This window comes from Misgurnus anguillicaudatus, chromosome 17, assembly GCF_027580225.2.
Source record: "Misgurnus anguillicaudatus chromosome 17, ASM2758022v2, whole genome shotgun sequence".
In the NCBI taxonomy this organism is placed as follows: Eukaryota; Metazoa; Chordata; class Actinopteri; order Cypriniformes; family Cobitidae; genus Misgurnus; species Misgurnus anguillicaudatus.
This window is the reverse complement of record NC_073353.2, coordinates 5947650-5964362: the sequence shown is the minus strand read 5'-3', so window position 1 is coordinate 5964362 and position 16713 is coordinate 5947650. Positions and strand designations below refer to the sequence as shown.

General features: G+C 36.8%; 1 protein-coding gene across 1 annotated transcript in view; it reads left to right on the top strand.

Moving 5' to 3' along the window:
• LOC129451705 (FERM, ARHGEF and pleckstrin domain-containing protein 1) overlaps positions 1-16713 on the top strand; it is a 50283-nt gene that overhangs the window by 29141 nt on the left and 4429 nt on the right. The window contains exons 14-21 of the mRNA XM_073854883.1: positions 4628-4767; positions 5563-5652; positions 5791-5924; positions 10182-10263; positions 10854-11091; positions 14134-14333; positions 14993-15082; positions 15247-15329. Of these exons, the coding sequence (XP_073710984.1) occupies positions 4628-4767; positions 5563-5652; positions 5791-5924; positions 10182-10263; positions 10854-11091; positions 14134-14333; positions 14993-15082; positions 15247-15329 (1057 nt within the window). The remainder of the gene's footprint in view (positions 1-4627; positions 4768-5562; positions 5653-5790; positions 5925-10181; positions 10264-10853; positions 11092-14133; positions 14334-14992; positions 15083-15246; positions 15330-16713) is intronic.

The window sequence follows — 16713 nt, the reverse complement described above, 5'->3', positions numbered from 1 at the left end:
GTGTCACATGACAGCGTTTGTGTTTGTGTCTCACCCTATTTGACTCTCATTCACTTTTTGAACTCATCTGCTTTACCTCTCAGTATATCTGTTAACCCTTAGCAGGGATTAGAAAGAGCATTTTACACTTTTATTAAGGATTATTGATATCAACAGTTTTTCACATCTAGATTTTCAAAGGCCATTTAGATTTTCTGATAAAAATGAAACAGATTTTGTATTTCTAATCCCTGCTTGTGACTTCTCACCTGACTCATTGCACTATTGGCTGATTATTGTTATAAACCTGTTTTCTGCTTGGGTTTCTGTTTTTTTTTTTTTTGCCAACTAAACTGCTTGAGCTTGTCATCCTTTTGATAAATCAAAGCTTGTTATGTTTTCTACTGTCATTTAAGATAAAGTGAATGTAACACTAATGGGGTTGTACGGGGAAACGCAGGTTGCATGTTTTTCCTTCACACAGCTCTTCTGTTGTGTTGCTGTGAAACGCTTCACACATGAACATTAATAAATGCTTTTGAATGTCTGTGATCTGACAGATCTTCTGTGTTAGTTCACACAATGAAACAACTGTTTAATATGGGCTGGATGGAGTGCTGTTGATTTGTGTGAATGACATGTTGATGATCTTTCTAACTTTTAGATAACGGCTATGTTCAGAATAGCTTACTTCATAGTGCACATGCACTACGTACTGTTTAATTAAAGTATGTGAAACAGTGCAGTACTGTGTACATTATAATGACATCATTATTTCATGGTCGGCCATCCAGTTATTACTTTATTTTGCATGTTGTATAAAAGGCATATTGAAAACAAGCAGTTATGCTAGTGTGCTATTCTGAACATAACAATAATATCTTCTTCTGTTCATTCTCATATTCTGATGTTTTCTGCTTGATCTTTTGGTTCTTCTTCTCAGACTTTCTAACAATGTGTTTTGTACACTAATGTTAATAAAGTTGCTGTTGGCCTTTGAAGACTATTGTTTTTCTTTTTAAGTTTACAAAGCTCATATGATATCCCCCCACCCGCTGTCTGTGGCTGTGCATGTCCTCGGTGTCTGTATAGTGTAATGTGGATTGATTCATGTATGGTTATGTTGTCTGGTATACATGAACACATTTGTGTTGTATGCAGAGCTGGAAATGGGAGGGGGGGTGCAGGGGGGGCAGAGTCCAGAGTCCATTCTTAAAATTTGCTACATAATGCATTTCTCAAAACAATTTATTAATGAACGAGACAGTCAAAATGTTTAGCCATGTTGTCAATATAACAAGAGCAAACAATTATATTTGTCAGTATTTTCTGCTGTAAACTTTATGGCTAGTTTTGATAATGATGATTGTAAATGAACATAGCTGCACTTTTTCAGTTTCAACAGTATTAAGTTATTCATGTATGTGTAATATTGCATTGCAAGAGATTAGACAGAATTCACATTTACAGTTTTACTTTTTTATGTAAATTGTTACACACATTGTGGCATTGAATAAATTATATTTTACAGTTCAGATAACTGTGAATAGAAAGGCTGTATAATCAAAACAGATATCTTTTCTCGCAACGTAGCAAATAATCACTCAGAATGTCTTATACAGTTATCTTACATTTCATTCCCTTTTAGCTATTTATCAATTCAGTTTACATTTACAAAAGTCTAAAAAAAAAAACTGGAAAAACAGTCTATGACAAAAAGGTCAACCATTCTGCATGTCTTATAAATGTTTTGAGGTGTAAAAGAAACAAGTATGTTGATGAAAATTATACATAGTCAACTGCATGATTGTATCAAATCAATTGCAATTTGTCCAAAACAATGAGAATTTGCTTTCGTGTTGTGTACAACTGACTTGAAAATGTGGATGTTAATTAATTTCTGATCTGAGAAATCCTCCAAAGCGAATGACACTAAATATCCAAATGTTTACACTCTACAAAAGTTTAACCTGAGAAAAAAAATATTGTAAAAAATTTGTATGACTTAAATACTCAAGAAAACATACTTAAGAGGAAACATAAAAAATTAGAGATGCACTGATATTCCCCCAATACCTTTCAGACTGATGTCTGCTGATGCCGATAGTTTGGTGTTTATATTAATTTGCATTAACTAAATTCTGAGAATTTAATTTCTGAATATTATTTATTCACACAATGACCAGTATTTTACATTGAACTAGTGATGTTTCTTTAAATTTTCTATAAACAGTCCTCAAATTCATTTTCCTGTTCTTTTTTGATTGACATGATATATCGGCCATGACTATTGGCTGCTTTTAAACTATATTGAGTTTACTCTCTATATATTGGTGTGTCCCTATAAAGATTTGTAATGTTATACGTTTTTTAAAACCTGTGTTAGAAGTCATCTAAAATTACCTGCCCCCCTTCCACAGTGAATTTGTACCATTTCCAGCCTTGGTTGTATGTACACTACCACTCCAAAGTTTGGACAGAACTATTATTGTGTTTTTACCAACCCATTCTGAAATGCATATAAATATTCACAGTGTGAAAGGTCGTGCAATAGAGGATATGAATTGACGTTACTTTTCCACGTGACCACGCCGGAACTCGCCCCGTCGAGTGGCAAACGTTCAACAAAATGGCTGGTTTTCATAGCAGCTGCTGCGTAAATGCCAGTAAAACTGACTATTATCAGCTTAAATTGAATTTTCTTTGGACTTGATAGCAGAAGTGGACAATACTTAGTTACATTAGTTACATTTTCCAAGCATCTGTGCTTTATTAGGATGTTTGTATTGGGAAAAATGTTACTTCATTACATTCTAAAGCATAGAATCATACTGTGTATTCTTTAATATTGCATTTTAAAATTTATTTAACACCCAATTACATTAAAATTGTGAACTTTTACTTGAGGAAAAGTATGTTAATATACTTAAATATTAAATGTAAAACAACAACTTGTGTTTATGAAATGTAATAGAGTAAAACTTATGATAATATGCTTTGGAATGTATGTTTTCCAAAGAAAAAAACGGATAAAATACAAATACTTGAAAAAATAAAAATAAATTTTAAGTAGAAAGTAAAACCTCTGCTTGATAATGACCCTAGCAACTTATCAACCCACCTGTGGTCTGTGGACGTTAGCATGATGAATGATCTATTTACTTCTCATTTCTGTGTTTCTTGGCAGTATGCATATGATAAGCCAGTCCTTCCTGTTTACTTAATTCGGCGCATCTTTTTGTGTCGTTTTATGCATTGGTTTCTCATTTTTCCTGTTTTTTAAACCATTGTTGCTTGGGTTTGGGATTAGATTTTGGATTAGCTTTATAGGATGTCATTTAATATATAGGTTTCTCCATCTTTTTGTCAATTTTTAAACCATGGTTACTTGGAATTGGTTAGAATGTCATTTTATGGAACAAAATAGATTTTCTAACCCCAAACCCAAGGGACAATGATAAATAACAACAGAAAAAAGGAGAAAACAATACATAAAATGACACAAAAAGACTTATCATATGCATGCAAAATTGGAATATGCTGTATTGCACGACTTTTCACACTGTGTGCTATTTGTACGCAAATCATGAGAATGGGCTGGTTTTAATTGAGACTAATAGAGACGTCATCAAGACGGCACACTCTGGTTATATTCTGGAGTATTAAAGAGTTGGATGCATCTTATAAAAAGGTTTTCTTGTTGGTTCCTGTGTTGCACAGTTTATATTTGGCCTGAATGCGGGAAACATAATGAAATTGAGTATCTTTTTTTACTGTTTGACTGGTAGTGTATATACCATCAGGATTAGCTTCAGGTCTAAACTCATCCTGGATTAATTTATCATGACTGCTCTGCTCAAAGGAAACTCCAGAGATGATTTCGGGGCAAGTATTCACCTACTGTGCTGTATAGGGTTCAAGGGATATATCAGACAAGTGTACACTTATTAGTTTACATACGAGTCTAGAATATTCTTGCAACTGCTCACAATTTATTTGATACAAAAAATGTCTTATATTAAGCTCCATTAGACCTTGACCTTTATTCTTTATAATACTATATAGATACTTTATACTCTAAATAACATACTGAATTGGTACCATAATACAGCAAAGGATCTGATTCCATGCTAATACCATGGTATTTAATAATAACTATAGTACATGCAGTAGCCTAATACTTAAATGATATTCTAAGGTACTAAACAGAAATAGAGTACAATGGTATTATCATGGTACATACTGTAACTGACAAAAACGGTGTTGCACTCTTAGAATGAATGTGTTAAAAACAACACATTAGTGTTGATTGTGGGACGACACACTAAATGCGTTGTCCCAGAATTCACCCATCACTGTGTTATTATTGAAACACACATTTTGTGTTACGCTTTTAACCCAACTTGTGTTATATTTTAACACAAAATCAACACAAAATGACACACAATGTGTTAAAATTACACATAATGTGTTAAAATCTTAACGCACAAAGATGTGTAAAAAATTAACACATCCTTTCTAAGAGTGTGCTGTGATACCATTTGTTAGTGATTCTCACTATTGCAACTCTTAAAAACACACGTCACATGTAAAAATACATGTCAGAGGAAGATGTGTGATAATGTCATGATCTGTTTGTCATCCTCAGAGGTCACAAAAGCTCAGGTGACATTAGTGAACGGTTACACTGACGACTACAGAGGTGCGACCCCATCACCTCTCATATCACCTGTGCTGAATGACAGCGCTGCCAAACGCATAGATGAGGAAGAGGACAACAGGACAAAGGTGAGGTTTCTCTGTGTGTGTGTGTGTGTGTGTGTGTGTGTGTGTGTGTGTGTGTCAGAAAGAAAGAGAGAGAGAGACGGGGGTCTGGGTAACCCCACACTGAAGAAAATAACCCGGTAAAATTATCCAATCAGCTTAACCCAGCCACTGGGTTAAAAAATAACCCAACGTTTTTTACTCTGTACCATTGTATTAGTTTGGCATTCCTCTGCAAAGTCAAACAAGCCAAGAGCAGACCAAACATGATCCACTAGTATGTGTGTCGTCCCCTGTTAGAAAGTCAAAAACAATAAGATGATTATTGAGATATTGTTTTTCCCTTGACCCCAACAATGAATCCCCAAACAAGATACACTTTAAGCTTCTTCTTTAGTCTTTTTTACACACAAATGGTTACTAGAAGAAGCTGATGATGTTTAACACAGACATACTTATTTTTGTAGTCTTCGTGACGCTCCTTTTTTATGTCACCTGACATTTCGGCTGCGTAATAAACAGGCCTGATTTCAAATGTGTTTCAAGCACAGAAGCTTGTCAACACCGTGATGCAGGAAACATAATGTACAAGATAAATGACATACAATTCAAAACATGGCAGCTTGCCTCAACTTATCCTCAAAAAATCCGCCTGAAAACAGACAGCAGCGACATATGCAGATCGAGTTCTGCCAAGATCAAATACATTGACATGTCACGACCATTAAAGTGCCCAAATGTATCCTGAGAGTTGTCATGACTGAACTGAACTGTGTCATTGTGCACTAAAGATGTGTGCTGATGTTGTGTGTTATGTAGATCTGTCCTGGAGATGATGCATACTTCATAACTAAAGAACTGTTGAACACTGAGAGGACGTACCTGAAAGACCTGGAGCTCATCACAGTGGTAAATGATGGACAGACACACACATTCCTGTGTACAGCTCATATGTCCTGTTCAGACCAAAGTCATACACTGGCCATTCATCTGAGACCATAGATCAGGTTTAAAGAGTTAAAGTGTGTGTTTGTGTGTGTGTGTCAGTGGTTTCAGGGAGTGTTGGATAAAGAGGAGTGTGTTCATGACTCTCTGAAGAAACTTCTGACCTCCACCTATGGTCCTCTACACACACACCATACACAATTCCTGCAAGAGCTCGAGGAGAGACTCTCAATGTGGTGAGTAACACACACACACACACACACACACACACACACACACACACACACACACACACACACACACACACACACACACACACACACACACACACACACACACACACACGCACACACACACACACACACACAATCATGTGTTCATGTGTTGCTGATGATCTTATTTATTTTTAAAGTTCACTTCTCTGCATGCTTTTATTGTTAATTACCCATAACCCTTTAAAAAACTATCAAAAATAAGTTATTTCTGTTCAGGAATTTGATGCTGAAGCTGCCTTAAGAGTTTTGAAATATATGAACTTAAACTGAATGACTGTAATGTTGAATTTTAAGGTAATATATTTAATTCTATTATAATGCTTACAGTGGTGTAAAAAAGCGTTTTTGCATGTTTGTCACACTTTAATGTTTCAGATAATTAAACGAATTTAAATATTAATCAAAGATCTTACTTTTTTTTAAATGAAGGTTTTTATTATGAAGAGAAAACAAAATCCAAACACACATGGTCCTGTGTGAAAAAGTGTTTGCCCCCTAAAACTAATAACCACCCTTAAATATAATGGTCCACCCTTAGCAGCATGTCTGTTACACTGTGGAGGAGTTTTGGTCCACTCGCCTTTGCAGAATTGTTGTACTTCAGCCACATTGGAGAATTTTCGAGCATTTTTAAGGTCATGCCACATCATTTGAATAGAATTGAGGTCATGACTTTGACTAGGCCACTCCAAAGTCTTCCTTTTGTATTTCTTCAGCCATTCAGAGGTGGACTTGCTGGTGTGTTTTGGATCATTGTCCTGCTGCCAAACCCAAGTTCACTTTAGCTTGAGGTCACGAACAGATGGCCGGATATAGAATTCATATTTCTATTTATCACAGCAAGTCTTCCAGGTTCTGAAGCATCAAAACAGCCCCAGACCATCACACTACCACCACCATATTTTATTGTTGGTATGATTTTTTTTCCTGACATGCGGTGTGACTTTTACACCAGACGTAATAGGACAAACACCTTCCTAAAAAAAAATCCCAAGAGTCTTGGGGATCACCGAGATGTTTTCTGCCTTTATGTTCTTTTTGCTCAGCAGTGGTTTTCGTCTTGAAACTCTGGCGTGCAAGCCCAGTCTCTTTCTTATGGTGGAGTCATGAACACTGACCTTAACTGAGGCAAGTGAAGCCTGCAATTCTTTAAATGTTGTTGTGGGGTCTTTTGTGACCTCTTGGATGAATCTTCGCTGCGCTCTTGGGGTATTTTGGTCGGCTGGCCACTCCTGGAAAGGTTCTCCACTGTTCCATGTTTTCGTCATTTATGGATAATGGCTCTTACTGTGGTTCGATGGAGTCCCAAAGCTTTAAGGGCGATTTATAGTCGTGCGTAGGCCTGACGCGCACCTCACAAAATTTTTAACAGCGCGTCAGATCTACGCGGACCGCAAGCGCTGTGATTGGTCCACCAGAACCCCTCCCGTCAGGTAAAAAAAACTGTGTCATAGGTATTTCCGTTTGTGACGGTGAAAACAAAGATGAGCCAAGTTGAGGAGTGATTTAACTAAAACTGCATCAAAAGTCGCTGTTTATTTACTTTCATCATTGCTGGTCTTCTCAAATTATACACAACAAGTTGCTGTTTCTTCGTCGTTTGTGGGTTAACTTGCTTAGCTTCTTCTTCTGTGACTTCTTCTGCTGCTACTGTGGTTACACGCGTGGTTACTGCCTACCAGCGGTCTGCGGGGGTGTTTGCACGTCGACGCGGACAACGACGCAAAAGTATAAATGAAAACCGACGCAGAACCTACGCCGTCGCGGCTACGCCGTAGGACCTACGCACGACTATAAATAGTCCTTTACTGTGCATCAGATCGTCAATAAAAGCCCTGGCTGCCCTGCCAACGACGCTAAAGAAAAGGTGTAGTGGACGCTCTAACGCTCAAATGCATTCTCTGAACTCCTAACAGGCAGAGGTTTTCGCCTTCCGATTGGTTGCCGCTAGTGATGGTCGTTTTCGAAGCACTGCTTCATGAGGCTTCAAAACATTTACAAATCTTTTGTTTCAAATCAGTGGTTCGGACTGGAGCGTGTTTCAAACTGGCCCAAGTCACATGATTTTAGCAAATGAGGCTTCATTACGTCATAACTGTTTTGAAAGTTTAGAAAATCTGATGGTTCACCACTAGGGGTAGTTGGTCACAAATGACCAGTGTCTAATATGGTTAGGTGACCTCAGGTCAGTTTTATTATGCAAGTTCATAAAATATTCATCCTTCAGAGAGATTATAAACATGTGTATAATTAAGAGGGGAGTTGTTGATGATCTGCCCTAAATAAAACTAACAAAAAACAGAATACACTTTTATTTAAAGGAGCGGTGAATCAAAAACTCAATTTTAACTTGATAATTTGTTATATAAGAGGTCATCATACTTAAATGAACATCCTGCAAGTTTCAGAACTGAAAACGTCCATGCTACTGAAATATAACCGTTTTTGGCACCAAGCCAGCTAAACACTCCAGTGAAAAATTCGGAAATCTATGACGTCAAAGTAGAATTGAAACACCTCCCCATAACCAAAAGGACAAGTCTACTTTTGTAGCCCCGCCCACAGCTTCGCGTGACACACGTGTGTCTTAACGAGTAAACATGTCTTTAAAGATTGACAAATGTAACCAAAATGACTTTTAAATACATTTTTTCTGAGAGACTTTTATTTTGACGCGGTGATCTGTTATGATACCATGGAAACGCATTTTCGGTTGTGGAAGAACCGCGTGGGAACAACACAGAAGCTAAATACTTCAATTCGGAGGCTTGAAACATAACATTAGCAATATGCGTGGATAAAGTTTGCTTTTGAAGAAGTTCCAGCTCGTGTGGGGAGCGTTTGTTAACGTTGTGTACAAGGATTCATTTGTAAAGAAGTCGATGCTGGATTTGCAGAGAGACTCAGAAGCACCACTTATATTGGATCTGACAACAATGACACAGCAGTATAATTCACAGTAAGACATTTTACTTTATTTAAGTTACTGCGTTTCACTATTGCTTTGTTAAAAGAGAATGCTTGATATGTCCTGTTGTAACATCCGTGTCTAAATACGTTTGTTTGACTGTTTTAATTTACTAAAAACATTAAACGATTAATAAAGGTACAACACTTAACAATACGACTGTAATTTAAAGGTAGAAATATACAAAGTTAGTTATAAGGAAGGATTTATCAGCCGCAGTTTAGATTCTGATGCCCGTTTACTGTGTTGAATACGGTAATTTAGGCAAGTTGCGTTTGAAAGGTAAAACATTCAACAAAGCTTATTTTTTATCATATAACTGTGGTATGTAACGTTACGTGTATGTAAGAGCAACCTCACAAGCACAATAGAAATATACAAAGTTATTGATAAGGATTTATTAGCCGCAGTTTAGATTCGGATGCACGCTTACTGTGTTTTATATGGTAATTTAGTCACGTCGAGTTTTGTTTCTACTTTAATATACGTATTGTCATTTATGTGTATCATGTTTAGCACCCAGAATCTTTTGTGTCTCAAACATATTTGTGTTCGGCTGCTATTTTTATCACATTAATGTTTTTAAAACATTTCCCTACATGTAATGACGGGGAACGAAGCTGTCCAATCATAGCAGTGGGTGTTTACGTTCAGGTCTTCAATGCGGCCCGCCCCTTCAAACGAACCATTTCTCAAGACAGCCACTAATCCATGTTACAAAATAGCATATTACTTATTGCTTTTGATGTTTTTGAATGTAAAAACCATGCGAACATCATAAGTAGACATCAGACAACAGTATAAAACAATAAAATCGACAAATTCACCGCCCCTTTAATGGCTTAAATAACGTAAATATATGTTTCTTAAAAACGTGTTTTAGGAAAACTGTCACAATTATTTGTATTGTAAAATGTTTGGACTGAGATCTTGTTGCTTTTTACAGTGTTTTTACCACCAGGTGGCCCCATATTTATGTGTTTCGAGCGCTTCGAAACAGTGAATAATTTTTTGAAGCAGTTGGTTCAGTTTATTTAAAGCTTCGAAAAGCTTTGTTTCTCCCATCACTACACACAGCACCTTTAAAATAGGACAAAGCCACAGTTTACAGCTTTATGTCTGGAGAACATCATGTCTGAAGAAATTAATGATCGCCACCTGCTGGTCTGACCAGAGTACAACATAAACTTGTGCTATGATGAGAAATGTTTTTTTTTATTTTTTTTATATGTTTTTAATTTGTGTTTTAGGGAAGGGCCGTCAAATGTTCAGGTTAAAGAAGATTTTCGGTGTGTAGGAGACCTGCTGCTAAAGCTCATCAGCGATCTGAAGGTGATTTAGTGTGTGTGTTATCCTGCACCTTAAATTTTTTTTTGAATCAACTCAGATTTACAAGTCATGTCAACTTACTATTATTTATTTTGACAAGAGATGAGCTGCTACAACTTATAAAATATAGTTGAAAAAAGTCAACTTCATTTTATAAGTTTTAACAACTCATCTGTAGTTATAACAACTAATCTCTAGTCAAGATAAATAATAGTAAATTGAAATCACTTGTAAAACTTTAGTTGATTCAACAAAAAAATTTAAGGCAGCAAAGAATTGTTTATAATGTGGCAAGCAATTTTGCGTTTTAAATATGTCTAATAGCTGTCCAAACACACCCCAGACATCTACAAAATTTGGTCTGTCAGTGAAAATTGAATAGACGACTATATAAATGAAATGCTTACGTGATTAAACAAGTGATTTAGGCAAAAATTCTAAAAATTCAAGTTTATTTTGTCTAAAAGTTGGTTACTCATAGGCAGACTATATCAGTTAGTTAACATAGACAATAAAATGATGGCTTTGCTTGCTGGGATGTAGGTTGGTATAATATTTGGGTTGTATTAAAGAGCAGATGTTTTTCTTGTCAGTCTCTCTCGGCAGAGCTTCAGATGAGTTCAGACTGTGTATATGTACTGGAGAAAGCCTGCGCTGCGTCTCAGAGACTGACGTTTGTGTGCCGGGACTTTGAGCAACAGAAAGTTTGTTACATTCCATTAAACGTCTTTCTGCTGAGACCTCGACATCGACTGCTGCACTACAAACAGATCCTGGACCGACTCTGCAAACATTATCCATCCACACACAACCAATACAGCAAATGCAAAGGTGAGAGACTAATATGTGTGTGAACACCAAACCAATCTTCACATAAAGTAGCTTAAAGGGATACTTCTGCCAAAAATTATATTAGCCCAATGATTTACTCACCCCCAAGCTGTCCGAGATGCATTTGTCCAACTTTTTTCAGACTAACACATTTTTAGCTATTTTAGAAAATGTCCTAGATCTTTCAAAAGGGTTCCACCTCCTTCAAGTCCAAAAATGTGCATCCATCCTTCACAAAATTAATACAACAGTCTCCAGGGGGATAAACAAAGGCCTTCTGAGGGTAACACGTGCGGTGTTGTTGTAGAAATATCCATATTTTAAACTTTATAAACTATAATAATAACAAGCTTCTGTTAAGACTGCCATCTTAGACGCATCCGTATGTTCATTTACTGTCACTGCCGGTTATCGTTAATGTTGTGTGTATTTTTGCACGTCATCTGGTTTAAGTTCTAATTGTTACCTGTCTACCTCCTCGTCTCTCATTTGCACACCCGTGACACCCTCTTTGAAACAATAAATTAAAAAAAAAAAAAGTTCGACTTCATGCGGCGCTGCACACCGATTGGCAGCTGACTTGAAGTAGTGCATGCCGGTTAGAAATTTTGTCCGACTGGAGCTGGTGCTGAAGGGATGTGAATGTGAGGTATCATATGGTATCAAAGTACCGCGAGAGCGTTTCGAGAACAGTCGGCGCAGCCTCTCCAGAGCGGCTGCATGGAAATCTGATGACGACACAGCTCTTCGTGATTGGTTGCCTCAATAATGACAGCAATCACGTGCGTTTCATGTTTAATCCCACCTTCAGTTCCACTAATAAACATTATAAATTCATGTTTTTAAAACCGGTTAAACTTAATACCTGAATATGTTATATTGTGCTATCTAAAAAAATTAAAATGAAAAGAAGCGAAAGACGAAACTCTATTGGCATTTGAATAATCTAGGCTTATGTTTCCCAATGTTTTCAGGCATACTGTATAAACAGCAATTAAAATATGAAGAGTTTTGTTCCAAAATGCAATAAATCCATTTTGACTAATTTCAGTAAAAACCTGTTTTCTAAGGAAGTGACAAGATGAAAACCACTATTTTCTGTTACAAACTTTCACATAGCATATTTAGGTTATAAAAACATAAAAAATTCAAATCCATAATTTGATTTTCAAAGATTTATAAAAACTATTTTTTTTTCAAAATGCTATAAATCTGTTGAATCAATGTATAAATGTGCATTCATCTTTGTCATGTAATATTCATTTAGTTGACTAGTGGTACCCACTGACTAAAAAAATAAACATTAATGGCATTAATCCAAACACTTACTTTGTCATATTAAGAACACTGTCATTGCTGCGGTTATACTTGGGACGTAGTCGCTGAACGTTTTTGGCAGCGATCAGCTGTAAAATGTTTTGGTCCTGCTTGATTTTTGTTGGCTTCGCGTAAAATAATGGAAAGTTTTTCATAAGATCTGCTGGGGTCAATGTGTTAGCATGACAGAAACTTGATGCTGTCGGGAGAACAAGCAACCAGCATTTTCCGTCTCCCGAGTGCCTCTCACGTAAATTATTCGATGTTGATTACTTACGTTTCTTTCCCGTCACACAGTGATTTATTGAGCACATTTATTGCATTCTGCAGAAAAGGAGGAGTGGCGCTTATTGCGTTTTGGGAAAAAAGGGAGAAAAGATGACAGAATAACACAGCGTATATTGGATTTTGCGTAAAATTAAGAATTTACTTTTAAATACTGACCTAATATAATACTGATTTTGGCAGTAACTCTTTTTTTTAAATGGCATTTATAGCGTTTTGGAACCAAACTCTTCATATTTAATATGGTCTGGTTGCAAAGTTTATAATAGATTTGTTTTTTGACACATTCACCATCTAATTCACTTCATTTATGATAAAAAAAAAATGAAACACAGCGCACACGTCACTACGGCAAGCAACAGGTGTCTGGCTTGACGACTCCGTCTTCTCCCTCAACTGCAAGCGGAAAACCTCGCTGATCGGTCTACGCAACACTGCATGAACTGAACACACCTCATCTCTCTTAACTTCCGGTCATATGGCAGGCAGTGTTGGGGGTAACGCATTACAAGTAATGTGCATTACATAATAATATTACTTTTCTGAAGTAACGAGTAAAGCATTACTTTATTAATGTACACATTAATATTTGAGTTACTTTTCAGTTTAATTAATTTGATGTAAAAAAACACTATGCACTGCATTAAACGAAACATATTAACGTAGATTTACGCACTCTATGCGTGCGCGTCTGAGCGGGAAAAGTTTCAGTCATTTTTGCGATGGAAATATGCAATTTCTGAATGCAGAACTTCTCAGTCATAAAAGCCACCTGCAAGGCCTGAAAGAGATCAAGCCTCAGCCAAGTAAGAAAAAGTAACACAAAAGTAACTTAAGAATAAGCATTACTTTTAATGAAAAGTACTTAAGTAGTGCAATTAGTTACTTTTTTGGAGAGTAACTTAATATTTTAATGCATTACTTTTAAAAGTAACTTTCCCCAACACTGATGGTCTTGGAAAAGATTGCAGTGATTAGCAAAGAGCAACATGACCCAACTTCCAACGATCCAATCAATTCTCGATGGAAGAATTTAAGTACAGTCCAGTTTTTTTCATTTCAGAAGCCGTTTCATTTGGATATACGTCACCACAGAGAAAATACACATTTGCTAATTCTGTTTCATGGGGACTTTAATTGAAGAAAGTGAAGTAATTAATTTATTTGATGCAATACTTTAAAATGCATATAAAATCATGATGATGGAAACATGGCTATAGTCTGATTTATTTACATCGATCAGTGGCCTAGAAGTTGAGCAGAATCAAAGCTATTTCTTATACCTTTTGAAATTTCTTTGTTTAAATTTAAAATGGTTTTTTTTTAAGGTTTAAATGTATTTTTTGTCTTTCTGTCCTCATATACTGTATATGGGGTAGACTACAGCATGTAGATGTCTCATTATGTGTTTTTCTACATGTGCGTTTGTGTATGTTCTAGCTGCATTGTCAGATGTGTGTGAATTGGAGTCTGAGCTTCATTCTGCTCTGGTGGACACTGAGAACTTTCAGAAACTCCTGGAGCTTCAGAAGGATTTGATCGGTGTGGAGGATCTGGCCGTGTCTGGACGTCAGCTCATCAGACTCGGCTGCCTCAGCAAACTCTCTGGGAAAGGCCTTCAACAACGCATGTTCTTTCTGGTGTGATCTCCTAACCCTCACACTCACAGAAAACTTGATGGCATTACTGAATAAAAAATACCACTTAACTTTAGTATAGTTTTAAAGTGCACCTATTACGCCCATTTTACAAGATGTAATATAAGTCAGGTTTTCCCAGAATATGTCTGTGAAGTTTCAGCTCAAAAAACACCACAGATCATTTATTATAGCATGTCCAAAATTACCCTATTTGGGTGGGAACAAAAAAGTGCTGTTTTCATGTGTGTACTTACAGTTATATCACCTTACTTCCTTACAAACAGACCGTGAGCGTTTAGAAAAGTTTTTGGGTAAAATTAGCCATTCAGTCAGTGGCTGTAGGCGGGGCTTTATCAGTGTGACCTCACATTGATAAGAGAATCAAAACCGCAGATCTAATGAGACTGATTTGGTTTAATGGGGATTCAAAAAGGAAGGAGTGGGTGGATTTTTTTATTTAGGGTGGTCGTGTTCACACACTTCCTACACACATTTATCTCCAAACACCTTGCAAAAGTGGATTTTGCATGATATGGGCCCTTTAAGACTGTCAGTGTCGTCATAAACCATGTTTATGTTATAATACCCATGTTGTTATGCACATTCCCCACACAAACCCAGAGCTGTGAAACTCTTTTTCTGTGTTTATGTGGAGACAGTTCAATGATGTACTTCTGTACAGTACTCGTGGGATAACATCAACCAATCAATTCTCAGTACACAGACAACTTCCTCTACGAGGCATGACAGTAAGAGCATGAAATCTAACTTAATCTTATTTTAATGTTATTGACTGACATGAGAATCTACTCATGAGGAACGTGTGTGTGTGTGTGTGTGTGTGTGTGTGTGTGTGTGTGTGTGTGTGTGTGCGTGCGTGCGTGCGTGCGTGCATGTGTGCGTGTGTGTTTAGATCCGGGAGAGCGAGGACGAGTGGGGCGTTCCACATTCTTTCACACTGATGGTACAGCAGCAGTCACTGGTGGTTGCTGCCTGGTAACACTTCACATTTTATATTTTAAAGGGGTCGTAAACTGGCTTATTTCATTATTTTGTACTGTTCTCTGTGTTAGTATTTTGTTCTTTTTGGGGATATGACATTTTTAAATGATTTTAATTGAGATATTTTTCGTGGTATTTTTGTTTCCAGCTCCCGTTACATTTGAAGTACAGACAATATATGACCTCTATAGAGTCCACAACAGATTTCACTTGAGTGACAACAAAGTATATTAAAAAGGCAGTGGCAAGTTAAAATATAGATATATTTAGATTTTTAATTACACTTAAAGGAACAGTATGTAGGATTGTGGCCAAAACTGGTATTGCAATCACAAAACTTGTGGCTAAAACTGGTACTGCAATCACACAACTGGTGGCCAATACACAACATTACAACATAAACATCAGTTGAGGGATGCAACTTCACTTTTTAAAGGACAATATCCTGGCCAAACCACTGTTGTCAGTGATATAAGTATTTGAAATGAAAATGATTTCTCAATGTCTAGTGACATATCAGGGCCGTTTTATGATTAATTGATATACATTTCTTACATACTGTTCCTTTAAGTGACAATATCAGCATTTTCTTAACAATATGCAATATACAGTAGATAAAAAATAATTTTGTTTAAAGGCACACCATGAAACTTTTTGGCCACTAGGGGGTGCTTCTAGCGCCCCTAGAGCCCACAAGCGCCGCAGGACTGTCGCAAAGGAAAGGAACTGGCCAACCTTAAAACTAAACTAAAACTAAACATTTAAAACGCTAAACGATCAACATTTTGAGACAACAGGGAGAAACGCAGTCATGTTACAACTTTCTGATGAGGAACTTGTCGTGGCAGAAGCCATGTCTCAATCTGAAGGTTGCAGCCTCCAGATGTCGTATTTCTAAGCTGTATACGTCATCAAGACTGTCTTATTTCACAATATTAACAATTACAAAGTTGACTATTATACTTAGTTAATTGTAAATTGTTGCAGTATGCTTATGACTTGCGAATGTATTGCTCAGTTTACCTTAATAAACCAGGCTTGATGACGTATGCAGCCTGCACATTTGACCTCCAGAGGCTGCAGCCTTCCAATTCAGAAACGACCAGAAGTATTTCCTTGCCTTTTCCCAAACAAATATTGTTGCATCGTCTCTCTCTCTCCCTCGCCACCAGGATTTTCCGCAATGGCGCTCGTTTTTCCTCTCTTTTGTGTGAAAATTGTCGCTCCAAATCCAAGTAAACCGATGTGGTCCAAGCAGACCTAAAGTCTGACGCTTTGTAATACGTCACGCGAGTGACAGCGGAACGCAGCAAATGAGGAAGAGAGAAGAGAGAAACGCTCGGATCTGATTGGTGAATGAATAGGGTTTGGTTTTACA